Here is a 19,392-nt window from a genome sequence, read left to right on the forward strand (position 1 = left end):
CCTTTCAGTCAAAGCTCTTCATATTATTATACTGAAAATAGACGAAAGTCATTTTCTTTAATATTTTACTTTAGAAAAACTACTCACTAGTGGATGAACTATTCCTATTGGACACCTTGATTTTAAAACAACATCGACATCAAAAAACCAAATCGATTTGATCAAACCCTGACATCTATTTGACATCCACACATTGACGCTCTTTTGACCACAAAAATAACCACACAATACATATTTAAAGAACAGTTTTATTCATCTGTGAGCCTCACTTCCAGGCTTAAGCTGCAGTCATACTAAAGTTTGAGCTTGTGAAATTCTGTGGTACGGCACTGCAAAAAGGGGCGGGATTAAACAAGATGATTAGACATTTAAAAGCAAGTGATTGGTCCATATTTTAAATTCCTGTCCAGATAGGTCATGTTTTGATCTATGATTGGTCTCATGCAGTCATGTGATGCGCTTTCGCAGGTCAGACGTTACTAAGCTTGAACTTTCCAACGCAACAATCTGCGAAACTTGATAAACGAGCTTGCATTTCCGGTTTGACGCATTCACGTGCGTATGAATGGAAGTCTATGTGGAGAAAAGTCCAGTGTGACCGCAGCTTTACACTGATTTTGTATTGCTATAATGTAAGGTAAACTTCCCTAACGAAAAAATGACATCAATTAGACATCTATCATTGGCGTCAACCAGAAAACAGATCACAAACTGATAACAGGACAGTCCAAAAAATTTGATTTGTGGCTGACACCAATGTTAAATGCTAATTTGATATCACAGTGGTCAACTGACATCAAATCGATTTGCATTTTTGCCGTTTTCTTATGTCCTTATACATCGAGGTGAATCATTTGTCAAGAAACACCAGGCTTAAGGTTTATAGACTTTATTTAGTTGCATTTGTTTTCAATGGTTTACATGACTGTAGCGAAATACTGCAATGAGAAATGAATATAAGACGGCCTACGCAATAAATTAATAAACCCTCCTTTCAGTCAAAGCTCTTCATATTATTATACTGAAAATAGACGAAAGTCATTTTCTTTAATATTTTACTTTAGAAAAACTACTCACTTGTGGATGAACTATTCCTATTGGACACCTTGATTTTAAAACAACATCGACATCAAAAAACCAAATCGATTTGATCAAACCCTGACATCTATTTGACATCCACACATTGATGCTCTTTTGACCACAAAAATAACCACACAATACATATTCAAAGAACAGTTTTATTCATCTGTGAGCCTCACTTCCAGGCTTAAGCTGCAGTTATACTAAAGTTTGAGCTTGTGAAATTCTGTCGTACGGCGCTGCAAAAAGGGGCGGGATTAAACAAGATGATTAGACATTTAAAAGCGAGTGATTGGTCCATATTTTAAATTCCTGTCCAGATAGGTCATGTTTTGATCTATGATTGGTCTCATGCAGTCATGTGATGCGCTTTCGCAGGTCAGACGTTACTAAGCTTGAACTTTCCAACGCAACAATCTGCGAAACTTGATAAACGAGCTTGCATTTCCGGTTTGACGCATTCACGTGCGTATGAATGGAAGTCTATGTGGAGAAAAGTCCAGTGTGATCGCAGCTTTACACTGATTTTGTATTGCTATAATGTAAGGTAAACTTCCCTAACGAAAAAATGACATCAATTAGACACTTATTATTGGCGTCAACCAGAAAACAGATCACAAACTGATAACAGGACAGTCCAAAAAATTTGATTTGTGGCTGACACCAATGTTAAATGCTAATTTGATATCACAGTGGTCAACTGACATCAAATCGATTTGCATTTTTGCCGTTTTCTTATGTCCTTATACATCGAGGTGAATCATTTGTCAAGAAACACCAGGCTTAAGGTTCATAGACTTTATTTAGTTGCATTTGTTTTCAATGGTTTACATGACTGTAGCGAAATACTGCAATGAGAAATGAATATTAGACGGCCTACGCAATAAATTAATAAACCCTCCTTTCAGTCAAAGCTCTTCATATTATTATACTGAAAATAGACGAAAGTCATTTTCTTTAATATTTTACTTTAGAAAATATACTCACTTGTGGATGAACTATTCCTATTGGACACCTCGATTTTAAAACAACATCGACATCAAAAAAACAAATCGATTTGATCAAACCCTGAAATCTATTTGACATCCACACATTGACGCTCTTTTGACCACTAAAATAACCACACAATACATATTCAAAGAACAGTTTTATTCATCTGTGAGCCTCACATCCAGGCTTAAGCTGCAGTCATACTAAAGTTTGAGCTTGTGAAATTCTGTTGTACGGCGCTGCAAAAAGGGGCGGGATTAAACAAGATGATTAGACATTTAAAAAGCGAGTGATTGGTCCATATTTTAAATTCCTGTCCAGATAGGTCATGTTTTGATCTATGATTGGTCTCATGCAGTCATGTGATGCGCTTTCGCAGGTCAGACTGCACTAAGCTTGAACTTTCCAACGCAACGATCTGCGAAACTTGATAAACGAGCTTGCGTTTCTGGTCTGACGCATTCACGTGTGTATGAATGGAAGTCTATGTGGAGAAAAGTTCAGTATGAACGCAGCTTTACACTAATTTTGTATTGCTATAATGTAACGTAAACTTCCCTAACGTAAAAATGACATCAATTAGACATCTATCATTGGCGTCAACCAGAAAATAGCTCACAAATTGATTACAGGACAGTCCAAAAAAGTCAATTTGTGGCTGACACCAATGTTACATGCGAATTTGATATCAACGTAGTCAACTGACATCAAATCGATTTGCATTTTTGACGTTTTTTTATGTCGTTATACATCGAGGTGAATCATTTGTCAAGAAACACCAGGCTTAAGGTTCATAGACTTTATTTAGTTGCATTTGTTTTCAATGGTTTACATGACTGTAGCGAAATACTGCAATGAGAAATGAATATTAGACGGCCTACGCAATAAACTAATAGATCTGCATACGAATAATTCGTTTTTTTGTGGTTCATTGTACTCAACACAGCAGGAAGTATGATTATAAACATACATATTACCAACAAACGTAAACGCAAAAAAAAAAAAACGAAATTCAAGACACTTCACAATGCGAAAAAACACTTAAAGTAAGTTTAGTGTGTGCTTTTCTTATATATATTAATATCTGAACACAACTGATGATTTAATTGGCGACCAAAGTGTAGTACTGTCGACATCTCGCCCTTTCGTTTTCTCCTCTCTGGTTTGATTTTCAATTCTCCGTTCCGTCTGAAAAACAAACAAGAAGATGTGAATTACGCTTCACGAAGACGCCGAGGCATCAAATGTAAAGGAATCCCAATTGATTAATAATAAAGAGACAAGAATGTGACTTTGCAATAAATAGTAAATACAATATCGTAACATTTAAAATGCAAAACCTTCGATTAAAACACAAAAGGAAAACATTACAAGCATAAACAATACGAGCAAGGTTAAAAAAAGAGAATGTATGTTAGATGAAATTTTTTCCACCGCTGTCAGTAGAAAAATCACACAATAAATACAAAATATTATTCAAATAAATAAATAAAGCACTTCTCCAGCACAGCGGCGTCCAAGTACGGCTTTTAGGATTACAGGATATTACAGCTACGCGAGCTACAAATAAAGAAAAGCAAGCATTACAGTTAAGATTAGAAGTGCATATTAACAACTGGAAAGTCCAGAGAAAGCCGTACCCTTCAAAAAGTCAACAGTTAAGCTTTATTCCGTCATATATTACCATTACTTGATGGTGCCTGTAAAAAATGGCATTACATTATGATTAAAATTACATTAGACCGATCCCGAAGAGATTTAAAAAGAGCAAACAAATCGAAGATAAAAGCTTGAAGTGTCCTTTTTAGGTTTTGCTGTAGTTGCTGTTGTTTTTATAAGTCATATACAGGATGTTGGAAGACCATACCAAACGGGAGCATTCGAGAGCGTACGCCTCTCGTACCCTGAGACAATCGGGATGTCAGCTCTTGGCCTGCAAGGAAGTCCCCGCTGGCAGGTACAAACAAGGTATATGTCAGAGTTAGGAGACAACATTCTTGCCCTGTTCTTGTTTTCTTGCAAATCCAAATCTTGTAAATCTGGTAGCCATTTAGCTGTACCTGTTAAATTTACAGTTAAAAACCAAACAGCCCAAAAGCCAGCTGTTACATTACTGCCAAAAGTCTCTATGTTACCACTACTGTAAAGCACTTCAGGGTGCTGTGAAACTTTCGAGAAAAACAAAAAAATAAGTTATGTATACATTACGGTTATTCGATCAAATGGGCATTTTCTAAAGAGGCGTCGGGTGTTGAGCGACGCGACACTTACCTGAGCGCTTTTTCGCTTGGTGGCGGGAGTTTTAACGTTAATACGGCTTGTAGCTGTTTTGATGGCCGCCTCGTCTCTGGGATTTGCCGTAGCCGCTCTGCTGATCTACAGTTAGGAGAACAAAACACAAACAACGCAGATGTCTGTGGTTAAACGGGTCGGTGGACGTTTGCTCCAGAAGGTGGAAAACAGAACACAGCCTCCGAATGAAATTGCGGTTGCAATTTTGGAGCCAAATTCGTAATACTTGCGTGAAATATGTAAACGTTTAAGCCCAAAGTATACTTCCGGTTTTTATTTGTATGCGAGGATGCATTGTGCGACATAAGTTTCGAATTGTTCTTATATACATACAATGTACACGCAACAGCTCGCATGCGTTTCGTATTGTTTTGCTTTTCTCAAGTGTCAACGTTGAACCAGGCTATTTTTTCGAAAGACAAACAACTTCTGAAGACGACAAAAACAAACAAAAAAAATCTGTCATTTGTCGTTCTCGCGAGCTTGCCTTTGAAAGACATCTTTTAGGCCAATTTATACTTCTGCGTCAAGTGCACGTGGCAGGTTCGGTGTAGCTTTTCACAACTTTCAAAAAGTGTAACACATTGTGACAATGTGGAGCGCAAGATCTGTAATTGGTCAACTTTGTGATGAATGTGGACTAGGCCGTATCGAGGCGTATCGAGTGTTTAATGGATGGATATTTTAGTTTTTTTTTTGTTTATTTTAAACACACAACAATTGTTTACGACTACAGTTGTTGAACACTTGCCTGTTCCCGCCTTTTTCTTCATTGAATGAATGCGAGTTGAGATACTTCTACAATTACACATTTCTGACGTAAAACCAAACAACCTTGACACTGTGGAACACAGAAATCCTAGTTAGTGTTTTGCAAGTGTTATTGTTAGAGACACACTGACAGATGTCAGAAGTATAAATGCTGATAGCACGTAGGGTATGCCGATGAAGCCTGATTTATACCTCTGAGTGCATACAGATCTAAACTCCTTGACGTGACTGACGCCAACCCTGATGTGCCCCTCTCTAAAAATATAACTACACGTCACGAAGACGTGTATCGCAATCATGGCTTTGTATTGTTCAGGAGTGTTTGAAGGTGTTCGCCCAATAGACTTCCATTCATGCGTATGTGAAGCTTCTTTTCGCATTTCTATACGTTTCAAAGTTCAAGCTTGGTGACTTGCGAAATCGTATCATGTGACTACGTGAGACCAATAGAAGATCAAAACAAGACCTCTAAGACAGAAATTTTAAATATAAAGCAAATGCTCAATTTATTTTTCTTTTACGTCTAATAATCTTGTTTAATCCCAACCCTTTTCGCAGTACCGTAAGACGTACGTATGCTCAAACTCTAGTGTGACTGCAGATTTACGAGTATTGAGTCCCGTGGAAGAGCTTTTGTTTGTTTTCTTTATGATTAAAGTTGTTGCACGTCCATCGGTTCCTGCCTCTGAATAAGCGAGTTTAAGCTACTTTTACAGTAAGATAGCATAACAGGTATTTTCGATGTTAACAAAACGCCCATGAAGAAACTTGAAGATCATAGAAACTCCACTGCCAGCAAGCATTTAGGAAGTGTAAGAGTAAAACAAACAGAACGTAGACATATAAATGCACGGTTACACGCAAGGCATGCGCCGCGTGTTACGGCGATCACTCCACGAACAAATATAATTCAGCCTTTACTCAACGCAGAAGTATAAACTGTGGACATGCTCACATTAAAAATGTACAATCGCATTGAAAACAATAGGGTCTCCAAAATACCGAACGAAGTATACTTGGGCTTGAATCGTATTCCAAATACTGTATTCTGAAAATATGGTAAGAGACAAGGATTTGTGGAGTAAATGGGTGAATGTTTGAAAACTGTTTATTATTTTCTAAAAACGACCACTGTCCAGCGGTTGTTTTTTGCATGGCCTACAGATTTACATGTCCGATGGATTCAAAGGCACTTTGACAAATGTGTTTTGAAGCTAAGACATCCCTTTCTATATTTAGCACCATAGTTATTATAATACATATGTACAATATAGCTTTGTGCAAGCAAGCCTTCCCTGTAAGACAAAAAGCAACTGCAGCAAGGTTCTAGAGTTTTCTCTCGGAAGCGTAAGGCATGTATGATACAAGCATGTGCATTCTGCTCTCAGATAATTTAGTGCACAATTGTCATAGTCCGGGTCGAGTACCGACAATCCATGAAACAATATATCCTTAGTTTTTTCATCTGTGCGTTCACAAACAGTATTACATACTGCTGTAGTCACCATATCCGTAGTAGTTGTTGTAACCCGAGTAATCATAGCCCCCGTATCCACCGTAGCCTTGATTGTTGTAGCCATAGTTCCCGTAATTTCCATATCCTTGATTCCAGTAATTTCCGTATCCCTGGTTCCAATTTTGATTGGGACCTGTAACAGACACCAAACGTACATCACTATTAATAATAGCTCAAGTGTGACTGCAAAGGACAATGCAAAAATATACATATACACTAATAAAAATGAAGTTTACAAACACAGCGATGTCGTAGATGAGCTGTTTTTCGATTCGATTTTCGATTATAAATAATTAATTAATAACAAATTAATTCTTTGTAGCCTACCGTTTAAACTACCTGACCTGCATGGTCTTTGTTTTACTCATAAACAAATCATACAGTAAATGAATAAAGGCAAGTTACACACACAATTACCACCTGTCAATCACTTTTTCTGCGGGACTCGTGAATAGGCAGTGATCTGTGTCGTTATAATGGCGTCGGTAAAAAAGATGCACGACCAACAGGAACCAGCCAACAGTATCTGAGGTGTTCGCTAAAATGACTAAGTACAAGTGTGAAAGTAAAAGATTGAAGCAGTCTACTGACCCGCTGACTGCCGGGACCCGCTGTCTTGAGCGCATGACTGTGTGTGCGTCTGTGTCTGTGTGCGTCTGTGTCTGTGTGGTCACGTGATGTGCATTTTCAGTGGTAGTGAGGAAGGAGGGCTGCTCAGAAATGCTACACGTCAGTGTGGATGTGGATCGTTGTTGTTCTAAAATGCCAGCGGATTTGCAACGGGGGCGGGGCGGTGGATCGCGATGCGCCCATCGTCTATCGGCCCAACCCTAATACGTACATAGCAGAGCTTGCAAACTGTGTTTTTTTTTTTGTCGACAAAATCCAAAATACTTCCACACCGGCGACTTCATTGAAAGAGGAGAGGGTTTAAGCTCTGTCGACGGGTCTCCTACGTCTGCAGTTCAACAAGCACTTTAACGAGCGTGTTTTTTTTCCCCGCTTGGCAAGCCAAGCTGACATGACATGGGGGCGTGGCAGCATCGACGATTCCATTTTTTGATTCGATAATCGAAACTGAGCATAAATTTAGATCGATTTCGATTTACCCTTATTATATATGATCATAAATTGACAGTGGTGTACAGTCCATGATGTTGGACAGCAAAAATTTTACTAAATGCATTTGCGAATTAATCTCTTTCGAAATTATGTAACAGTTGAAATTGTCACTGTCTAGTTATTTTCGAATGCTACTTCAGCAACTTCTGTACTAAGGGCTGTTAGCACTTGCTACTTAATGCGTTTTCTCCCAACTGATAGCCATTAGATTGGTTAATGATCCCATTATGTTTACAAATACAATCGCAGCCTTTTTTCTAGTGAATAATGTCAGAATTTAACGGTATTTTGGAATGGATATGTGAACTATCTTTTCCGGACAAATTCCGTAACATCCTTGCCTGTGTGAAAAGTTCTTTTTTGAATGTACCAGTAAAGTTGTTGTGGTAATTTTCCGGATATTTAACGGTATCGCTGTTAATGATTGGTTGATGTTCGAATTTACTCTTGGCCACACAAAAGCTTTTTATTTAGCTAATTATAAAAAGAAATTAATATACAGAGCGGCATCAGACCAGGAGACAGAATTTATGGGGGTTTTCCATTGCATGCTACAGCTAGGTTCACTTTTATGGGTTTTTCCACAGCATACAACACCCAGTATCTGATTAATCCCTTTCACACATACAGACCTTCCCGGATAATTACCGGCAATTTTACGGAAAGGTCTGTATGTGTGAACAGGCCCTTTTTAAAAAACACCTGTAAATTGGTTCCTGCAATTTTCCCTTTCACACAGTGATACCAGCAAGTGTTTTGATTGTTTCCGATTGTGTTTTCATGACTATACATAAAAAGTAGAATAATTTAATGTGAAAATGTTAGTTTGCAACATCAAGCAGAATCAACGGAAATAAATGAGACCGGAAGTCTTAAGCCAAAAAGATTCCAACGACTGCGCCCGCTCGCATGTGAAGGATATGGTCAATAGAGTCAACTTGATTTCAGCTCTCCTCGACGCACACACCAGCAAAGACACAGCTCCCATTGAAAATGAATGACTTCCGGCTACTTTGAACGCAGTTAGTTAATACCATCATGAACATTACCGAAGCACATCAAGGAGGCACATTAGCGACTTTAGCCACCAGCCAGGGTGACCAACAGCTACAAATTTGCTGCTACTGTGAATGAGGTTTAAGGTCCGATTACGAGGCTTCAGCGTCAACGCTTGACAGAGGGTGTCTCTGAAGTTGGGGCTGACGTGATCGTTATAGCAGCGTCAGCCAATAAAATTAGTCTGCAATCGGCTACTGTTTAGACTGGTGTATTTCCATAAAGCAATCTGATTGGCTGACGCGAAGGTCCAAATTCTGCAGTGAGCACGGATTCACAATGCAGTTCGGAAACGTCTGACATCACCCATTAAAAGTGAATAGGAAGCGTTGACGCTGACGCTCCATGTGAATGGGGCGTAAGGCAACTAATCTTTTCACGACCTGACGGCTAACTGCTCAGAGAAAACGCAATAGTATAGAGAACAAAAAGTGTGATGCGCACCTCCTCTGCCTCTCCCTCTGGAAGTGTATCCTCCTCTTCCACCCCACTGCTGCTGCTGCTGGTACTGCTCCTTCGACATCGCCACCTTCACCTCACACTGCATACACAAGCACACACACATTACACCATATATATTCACAATGAGCATTTCAACACAGATTCTAAAATAATAATAAATGATTGTGTTTAAAGATGCCTTAATAGCATATAGATATAGATATGTGGATCATTTAGCACTTTCAGCTTTTCCACAATTATTTAAAGATGTAAAAACAGATTTGTTAAAGAGCCCTATTCTGGGTTTTTGAAAATGATCTTCCATGTAGTGTGTAACACATCTCAAGTGACGTGAAATATGCAGCTTAGGCTTAAATCTGAAAGTGCACAGTGTTTAAAACTATTGATTCATCTATGAAAGAGTCGACTCAAAATTGCTTCACATAAAGCGTCTTAATAACGAGTCTTTAGCCGTTTCGGTGTGACGTTGAGACGAAACTTAAGCCAATTGTTGCGCGCCCGGAAAAATTGATAAACACTGTAGAAGATCCAGGTGGAATCAAGTCGTGTAAACATTGTGCTCAGCTGGACATTATTGGAAGTGTGAGAGGAACGTTAGTGGTATTTTCTCTACCCAAAAATGAAACTGAATAGTCAGTGGTTGAGATTTATTTTTGCAAAAATACCTCAGCATTATAGCCCCAGCATTGTGCTGTGTTTCCGTCATTTTTCTGACAAATGCTTCTGGAATCAACATGCTTACAACGGGGGATTTGTCAACCGTTTGTTAAAGGAAGGATCAGAAAAGTCTATTGATGTATGAGACTTTGTCAGAGCTCGACAGGAACTTTACAGTGCACAGTTCATGGACCAGTTTCTTCCTCCATTTCACAAGTGTAAGTACGTGCAATTAAAATAGTTGCCTCCTTGTTTTCTCTAGCTAGCAAATGATGTATTTAATTGTGTTTTGTTACATGAAATCGCTTGTAGTGTATTTGGTTAACTCTTTATGTTCTCCTATCGCGTCTAATGCTGCATTGAAAACGCGACGCATGCTGCTTTGTTTACGGCTTTAAATGCGTTTGTGAGCTAGCATTATACTGACGTTTGTCATTGCTATGGCCACCATCAGCTGTAATTACAGGAGTTTTCCAGGATTAATAACAAAACGGGAGGGTGGTGGGAGATGGGTCTGAAATACGAAAGACTCCCCGGAAAAACAGGCATGTTGGAAAGTATGCTCAGACATACACCATGCACTGACTACTTCAATATTGTTGATAAGCAATTCACTCTGTCTAGCGCTGAAGGCTGTCGACCAATTGCAACAGACTGTCATTGGCCCAATCAGCGCAGGGGAGGGGAGGGGTTTGGGAACAAATGAATCACTGAACAGATCGTATGGGGGTCGCTGGAATAATTAGGTAAAAATAAATGCACATTATAAGACAATGAAAGTGTTTTTTGTCCTTGCATGCATATCAAACTGTTGTTGTAGACCACCAAAACCAAAACATGAGCCTTTATAATGTATAATAGGGGCTAATAAAACAGAATAGTTTAATGAAATCAAGCATATTCATTTCCATATTCCCCCACTGCATTATCAATACTATATACATTTCAAAATGGTCTTATAATACACAAAAGCAGTCAGGAATAAACCCAAAACAATTGTTGTCTGCCACTTAAATGGATTAATTTCTTCTGACAAATAGGCTTTAATTAAAACTTGGCTGCCAAATGCAGTAAAAACGCACAAATTAATTTGAAATCTGTGCTAACAGATTTTTAAAAATGTGCCACATGGTTAAGAAAACTGCAACACCCATAATGCACTAAGCATGATGCCATGCTTACTACTTCATAGGCCTGATCAGAGATTCAAATACTCCTTTGCTTTAGCAAACTCTCAGTCACAGTGGTATCAATAGTAAAGTCTCCGTTTCAGACTAAACAAACACAAGGTTTAAGGTCAAACGAAGTAGTGGAAAACTATGTGGTTTCAACCAAATTTTTGTGTAAGAAACGCCATTTACAATGTTCAAATGAAGTCATCATTGAACTAAAACAAAGGAACAAATAACAATTAATCTTATGGAAACAAATATTTAAAGGACTGGTTCACCCAAAAATGAAGAAATGACTCTCAAGAGGTTCCAAACCAGCTTGTGTTTGTTTTTTCTGCTAAACACTAAAGTAAATATTCTGAAGAAAGCTGAAAACCTTTTGGTTACAGGTTTTCAGCTCTCTTCAGAATATATAGCTTGTATTTAATAGAGGACAGAAACTTAAACAGGCTTACAACAAGTGCAGGATGAGTAAACAACGATTTTCATTAACTATTCCTTTAACGCAGGGGTGTCAAACTCAATTCCTGGAGGGCCGAAGCCCTGCACAGTTTAGTTCCAACCCTGCTCCAACACACTTACCTGTAGGTTTCAAACAAGCCTGAAGGACTCAATTAGTTTGATTAGGTGTGTTTAATTAGGGTTGGAACTAAACTGTGCAGAGCTGCGGCCCTTTTGGAACTGAGTTCTTCTGTAGATTTTAATATATTTGTTTAAAAAAAAGACTTCTTAACGTTGTTTAAATCAGATTTTGAAAGTCTATTTTAATGTGTGTAAATATATCTAAAAGTAGATTTCATTTTAATGATGAGAAACTGCGTTTGCTGTAAGATAACAAACCAACAACTGTTATTACAGACACGCTCAGATCCAAAAGTGCTATTAAACCGTACCTTGCTTAACCCAATGTTGTGGTACTTCTTCTCCATGATTTTCTTTACCGGCTCCTCCTCTTTAAATGTTATAAAACAAAATCCACGTCTTTTGTTAGTTTTATTCTCCATTGGCAGCTCAATGGATTCCACCTGGAGGGTAAAAAAAAAGATTGAATGCAAACTGCTGTAGGATTTTCTCTAGTTTTATGTAAACATCCTATTAACTCCATACCTCTCCATAGGCATCAAAGTACTCTCTAATCTTCTCCTCTGGGGTATCTGGAGAAAGTCCTCCCACGAATATCTTCTTCACAGGCTCTTTAGTCTTCATGGCCTTTGCTTTTTTAGGATCAATCACTTTTCCGTTCAGTTTGTGCTCCTTTTGAGTGATCACCTAGGATTATTTCGAGTCAGGATTTCAATTATTCAGTCAAGACCATAACAAAAATACTGTTGATTCTGGTAAGCATCTATCCAAAATGATACCTTTTCCACACTTTCAGCTTCTTTAAACAGAACAAAGCCGAATCCTCTGGACCTGCCTGTCAAAGGATCCAGTTTCAAGGTGCAGTCGACCACCTCTCCAAATTTGGTGAAGTAATCTTTCAGGTCTTTCTTTGTTGTGTCCCAACTCAATCCTCCAACGAACATTTTCCTAAAAACAAAAAAGACATAACATTAAACATTAAAGGGATAGTTTTTACCCAAAATTGACAATTTTGTCATCAATCAGGCCCGGTTTAATTTAACAACTTTTGTTGAGGTTACACGAGGACGGAAATCCACACTACCTCAAAGTTTTCGACCCATAAAAACGAAGACATTTGAAACGCTGCAGAGACTGTTTTCGATTGGAACACTGGTGCTCTGCTTCAGTGTGGACCATACCTGCCAACATTCGTCTCTGAAAATATAGGAGACCGGGGATGACGGGAGGTGGGGGCTGGAGGAGGGGGTAGCAAACTGAAGACTGGGGTCCCTGGTCAGTACTACCAAGGTCGACAATCTGGGGACAGTACCAAAAAGCTGAGGAGCAGGTGGGGTGAAATTTCTGGAGTTTTCCGGGAGACGGAACAAACGGGAGATGGGTCTGAAATACAGGAGACTCCCGGGAGTGTTGGCAGGTATGGTGTGGACTAGGGCTAGGCAATTAATTGAATTGTAATTGCAAACTCTGTCCAGCAAAGTTCCAATTGTCATGCACATCTTCTCAAGGCAGTATGGTTAGGGAATGGGATGATATTCAGGTTCAAAGTTTGCCATGGTTTGGAAAAGCCCTGCCGTTTTAAAATCACAAAAATGTTCTGTTATACTGTTATGACATATACAACAGAGTTGGGCGATGACGACCAATTTGGCATCAATGTCTAATGTGAAACATCGCAATAGACGATGACATCATCGTCATAGGCGTTGGTGAATTAATTATTCATGAATAATTAAATAATTCATACCAAATTGATTATTTGTCGCCTACCGTTTCAACTACCTGACAGGCATGGTCCGTTTTAGCCATAACCAAATCATAAATAAATAAAGATAAGTTATGCACAAATTACCACCTGTCAATCACTTTTTCCGCAGGACTCTGACATAAATAGGCAGTGATCTGTGTTATTATAACGGCGTCGACAAACTTGATTGGTAAAATATCTTTAGTGTAAAGTATCTGAGGTGTGACACGTACAAGCGTGAAAACGAAAAACAAAAGCAGTGTACTGACGCTGTCACACGTTCCCTGATGAATTTAAAAGACCGAAGAAATGTTAGATAGAGACCAGCTTAATTAAATGTCACGTTTAACAACAATAGTGAGACGCGATTCAGTGGGACATCCTTAATAAACTGTCCAACGTGCACTGCTTAAAGCATCCGCTGAGCTGGAGCTCAGACGAGCACACGACAGTAAATGTGTGTGTGGTCACATGATGTGTGTTTTTAGCAAGTGGTACTCGTATAGTGTGGAAGGAGGGCTGTTCAGAAATGCTAGATGAAACACCAGTGTGGACGTGGATCATTTTCGCTTCTAAAATGCCCACTAAGACGTATTAGAGTAAACGGGGCCCAAGTGTTTTTTGCGAACGGGTTTGTGTCAGCTTAGCATTTTGACATCTATTGGCCATCGACAATAGACGATGGCATAGTCTATTGACCCAACCCTAATATACAAAGAACATATTTTCGAAAGGTAATCATAATACTGTAGTATTGTAGCAAATCTCCTGAGGAAAATAGCAGTTATTGATTAAACAGAAGATTTAACTTCTTACACTGATTCGTTGATAAAAACTTAAGTCGGAATTTCAGGTGAGGCTTTTACTACAGCCGTAGCTCATTGAGAAGCGACACAAACAGCTCTAATTACCTCAGAACCATTATCTCTATGTCATTATTGACCGCTTAAATTCATATTTAAACCGTTTTTTTCCATAGCTTATTCGTCTACTACAACTCTATGTAGTAAACGCTGCTCTTTTTAAATGCATATGCTGGAGGTTTACTAGAACTTGCTTTACTGACAAAATGCGCATGAAAACTGCCTCGATTAAAGCGCCCTGCTCTATTGTAGACGGAGCAAATTGGAGACATTAGAAAATGAAGGCATGGCTGTTGACATTCGCTCCCTGATTGGGTCTTTTGAGTCATCGCATATCCTTCCGTTATTCGTCAACCCCCTATCACATGACCATAATGCTACCAGAAGACAGATGATCATTTTCGCAGCCATTATGCAGTTAAAATCTGACTGTGTTCTAGTCCAATTTTAGACACTCACTCGCTAACTTTCCTTCACTTGTTCCCTCGGGGGAATCTCCAATGACAGTTTAAAGTGTGTTCCACTTCATCAAGTGAACGAGGGAAGCTTACATGAACATACCCTCAAGGGGGTCGCACATTGGTTATGTCGCTCGGCTATGCGTCACTTATTTTCAAATTCTAAACATAGATTTCTATTAGGGTACGCACACCCGCGCCGCAAGTCAGTGGCTGTCCGCGGTGCCCAGCTATGACTCAGAACAATGTTCATATTTCTGCCGCACCACAGAGCGACATCTGAATAGTTTCATTTTAATTTCATTCGAATGTGCGCGTCTGGTGTGCAACACTTCCAACTGATCCCCTTGAATCCCTCGATTTTGAGTGAGGGAGCGAGTCCCCTTCATATGCCTACTATGAACCTCTGTGTTCCAGAATGCGATGTGATTGTGACGTCACAACAGTGTAATTCTCAAGTGCTCAAGAGCATTTATTGAAACCCATTCAGATGTTCCACCAGGGGTCGACACTTGTGTAACGTAATCAATGATGCACATCCGAGGAAAAGAGGTGAAGGTAAGTTAGCGAGTGAAGGGCATAAAAATATGGACTGGAGTGCAGACTCTGTTGTTGACTATAGGACTGTGCGATTTGGGGAAATTATCTAATGGTGATTTTTTTTGACAGATATTGCAATTTCGATTTGATTTGCAATTTATTTTGCAGTCAAGCTTCAGCTCAATCTGTATCGTAGCTTCTTATTGCTAAATGCAGTGAGTGTTAATTAAAAAAAGGAACAGTATTAAATTATATTAGCAAACAACTCTGAAATTGTACTTTGCTGTTGCTAGCTACTAGATTGAGTGTCACTGGCAGTACTTTTAGTTACATTTTTAGCAAAATGCTCCTCATATCGTCACCTGTGGTACTTTTTTAGGTGCTGGTTGTTGCATTTTCTCATGCTGTGGCCACAATTCTGCAACAGCTCTTGCAAATTACCAAGTTTTGTTTGGTGTCTGTGACTTTGAAACCAATATATTCCCATATTACTGACATGCTTATTTTCTTTAACATTAATTAGTCTATTAATGCTTCTGAAGCGGCAGATGCTATCATCCCACTCGTTCGCGCTTTCCTGTTTGTTTTTATTGTGGGCGTTCTGCATAGTTCGGTTGCGCAATTCTGATTGGGCAGAATAAAAGTAAGCTCACTCAATTGGCTAGTAAGACTGTCACACACAGAAGGCAGTCATGCATTTGCTCTGGGTGGGGGAAGTTAAATTTATATTTCATATAGCAGCCTCTTGCGATTAGCTAATCGAAACGATTCAAATCACGATTGTGATTCGATTTTGATTAATCGCACAGCCCTAGTTGCCTAGTAACCACATGCTGAGTGAAGCACATACTTCCTGTTTATACTTGAACATACATTGTATGGTCACATGATGTACGTTGTTTAGTAAAGCAATATGGTGTGGACGGAGAACTTTCCAGAAACAATAAATGAATGCTATTGTGGGCTTAGATTGTTTTTGTTCTTCAAAAAAAAAAAACTTTTCCTTAAAGGAAAAGAAAAAACAATTCAAAAAAGGAAATAGTGCAAATTCCTTACTTACCTTCCACTTGAACAGAACAAATGATATTTTGAATAAAGCTGAAAACCCCTTACTTCCATAGTATTTGTTTTTTCCCCTACTATGGAAGTCAATGGTTACAGGTTTCCAACATTCTTCAAAACATCTTTTGTGTTCAACAGAAGATAAAAACTCAAAGGTTTGGATTTGGAATCTCTTGAGGCTTGAGAAAATAGTGAGAACGTTTTAATTTTGAGGTAAACTTATCTCTTTAGAGTGATTTCTATCTGATTTTAATCAGATTTCAACTCGGGAGGGATAAACTTAACACACCAAAGTAGAGTAAATAGGTTACTTCATTTCATTTATTCTAAAAATGCCTGAGAACATGATATGGATTAGCATGTTTGTCAGACAGCAAATACTGGGTTGTAATTATATGTAATGTGATGTGCAGCACTGTGACTTTTAACATAAGCAGCTCATGATAACAGTGTTTTTAGACTCAGTGCACCTCGGTTCACTGTAAATAAATCCTGCTCTTCTGAATGCCGTCTTCGCGAATGCTGCATTTGAGTCTGAGTCGCTTATAGACCATTTCAATGTGGTCATGTCATTGGCCCATGAACATTTCCTGCATGTTATCAAACTATTTCATAACTGTAACAAGAGGCAATTCAATCGTAACTTGATAAAATAGCTGTCATAACATCATTTATCAATATGTGGCTCTTTTTGGATTCTCGAAAGCTACAGAAATAAAAAATGTAAAACAGGAAATACATTGGGACTATTGTTTTTGTTTACGTCCCATAAAATGGTCTATGATGTGCATTTGAAAATGTAACTGTGATGGAGTATCTTTCCAGGCTAGTCAAGAGAATCTGTTGATTAACAGAAGCATTTCATTATTTTCTTACAAAAATTAAAACAACCATAAATATTAGATTTAATTTTCATTTTAAAAATAAATTAGCATTGCAGATTAGCAGCAAAATAATTGATGTTTATTAACTTTCCATATTGACTATTACACGTGTATACCTGTAGTTATGACCAGTCTTTATAGGAAATAATAATTATATAAACAATGACTACCTTGTATGACTAGTCTAAGTAGTTTCTGCAACCGACCATAGATGATTATATTTCAGTCTTGTTTTGTCATAAAGTAATTCATTTATGCATACTAGACAAAAAAACACCATTCAGTTCTAAATCCGAGTTTCTCAAAATATGCTTTTGTCAAATTGACATTTGACAAAGCTGCATTTGAAAGGCAAATGTATTTGGAAAATGAGTCAACTTGCAGCTGTCCATTAAAGCGACAGTTCACCCAAAACAGAACATTCTGTCATCATTCACTCATCCTCCACTTGAACAAACCTCAATGAGTTTTTTTTTTCTGTAAAAACACAAAAAGGATATTCTGAACATTTTTGGAAATCATTGACTTCCACAGTATATGTTTCCTGCTATGGAAGTCAATGGCTACAGCTTGGCAACATTTTTCAAAATATCTTTTTCTGTGTTCAACTGAAAAAGGTTTGAAACCATTTGAGTGTCTTTCATTTTAGGGTGAACTATCAAACGAATATTAGGGAACACTTTACAGTGAGACGGGCAATACATCTGTTAAAGTATTTATTATTCTTTCATCAATTTACTAAATAAAAATTTAACTGATCATTGTTAATGCATGTAAATGACACAATATTACAGGGTTTCTGCCGCTTTCAACAAGTTAAATTTAAGATTTTTTAAGAAGATTATGAATGAAATTTTAGAAATATACAAGGCTAAATGCTAAGGATTTTTTTTCATTTGAATATTTTTACCTTTTGTCCACTGTATTTAAATTTAATAATACAATAATAATAATTTATTGATGAAAATATATAGGTCAGGTCAGTATCCTTGGCAGTAACTTTTAAACAAATGTTACTGTAAGTAATAATAACTTTATGGTATAAATGTTATTTTTAAAACGACTTTTATAGAGATTGGGAATGTATGGCTGTTAATGGCTAGATTTGGTCGCTACACATGAACAAGGGAAAATTAAGACCTGTTAAAAAGATTTAAGACCTACAACACGATGTTTCAGTATATTTAGACTTCTTAAAGCCTAAAATTTAGCTTTTGAGATTCAAGACAATTTTAGACACAGCAGATACCCTGTACTAGGATATGACTAGTAAGTTATATTTTAAACAAAAGATAGAAAACATTTTAATAAACCTTCATTTACATTAAAATCACCAAATGCTTTGAAAGCATTTCAATTGATAGTCCACATTAATTACTACAAACGTATGCAAAGCGATCAATCGATACTCCGACACACATATTCATGTTATTTACACAACCGGCCACTTTTGATAACGATATTAATATTGCATAATGACCACAAATATTAATGCAATGATTATAATACTTTAAATTAATATAAAACGATTCCTTGTTGATAATTACTCATCTAATCGACTACTATTGGGAAGCGATGTATGAACTCAAGGTTATTTTATTCTTCGGTTACAGTCTGTTCCCATGGTGCATCAGGAGCCGAAACTCACCCTTCGTCCTCCTCATTTTTACTGGCATCAATCTTGGAGCCCTCGGCTTCTCCCTGTCCTCCATTATCCCCCGACATCTGCTCTTCGCCGAAACCTTCTCCATCATCATTTTCCTCCATCTTCATCGTCGGGTCTTCGCCCAGAAACTGCTCCTCCGACATATTTGATCAACTATTGGCGAAAACACGCGCGGCTACAGTCGTTTCTACAGACGAAAACGTCTTAGGTCGTAACCGAAGCGAAATGCCTATAAATCGTGTTAATGCGGCTCAAATTCGCGTTTGTATTAGTCTGATTTCAGAATGTCGATGGCAACGGCGTCCATTCACAAAATGGCGGAGAACCGGAAGTTGAACGGGATGGCGTCACTAAGGTTACAAAATACGTCAACGTCGCTTCACGCTCATTGGCTGTAGGGCTGGAAATCTAGTTTGTTTATCTCAAACCTTTTAAATGCATAATATTGAATTATTATATGTACATTACATAT

General features: G+C 38.1%; 1 protein-coding gene across 7 annotated transcripts; it reads right to left on the bottom strand.

Annotated features, from left to right (window-relative positions):
* Window positions 1–2,854: 2,854 nt before the first annotated feature.
* On the bottom strand, window positions 2,855–19,254 carry hnrnpd (heterogeneous nuclear ribonucleoprotein D). 7 transcript variants are annotated; one of them, XR_012385933.1, is made up of 9 exons: window positions 18,903–19,254; window positions 12,480–12,648; window positions 12,226–12,387; window positions 12,012–12,143; window positions 9,272–9,368; window positions 6,639–6,782; window positions 4,342–4,446; window positions 3,938–4,020; window positions 2,855–3,258 (listed from the first exon to the last, which is right to left on the bottom strand). XR_012385933.1 is itself a non-coding variant. In XM_005155547.4 (8 exons), exons 1-7 carry the CDS (start codon window positions 19,061–19,063, stop codon window positions 4,379–4,381), a joined length of 933 nt encoding a protein of 310 aa, XP_005155604.1. In that variant the 5' UTR covers window positions 19,064–19,254; the 3' UTR covers window positions 2,855–3,258; window positions 4,342–4,378.
* Between the last annotated feature and the right edge of the window lie 138 nt (window positions 19,255–19,392).

This window comes from Danio rerio, chromosome 10, assembly GCF_049306965.1.
Source record: "Danio rerio strain Tuebingen ecotype United States chromosome 10, GRCz12tu, whole genome shotgun sequence".
In the NCBI taxonomy this organism is placed as follows: Eukaryota; Metazoa; Chordata; class Actinopteri; order Cypriniformes; family Danionidae; genus Danio; species Danio rerio.

Excerpts from the sequence above, each read along its gene's own strand:
- hnrnpd (XM_005155545.5), bottom strand. The coding sequence starts at position 19,063 with ATGTCGGAGGAGCAGTTTCTGGGCGAAGACCCGACGATGAAGATGGAG. Across the intron at positions 12,388-12,479 it reads AAGCTGAAAGTGTGGAAAAG|GTGATCACTCAAAAGGAGCA; the intron begins GTATCATTTTGG and ends AAATAATCCTAG. Across the intron at positions 6,783-9,271 it reads CAGAGGGAGAGGCAGAGGAG|GTCCCAATCAAAATTGGAAC; the intron begins GTGCGCATCACA and ends TGTCTGTTACAG.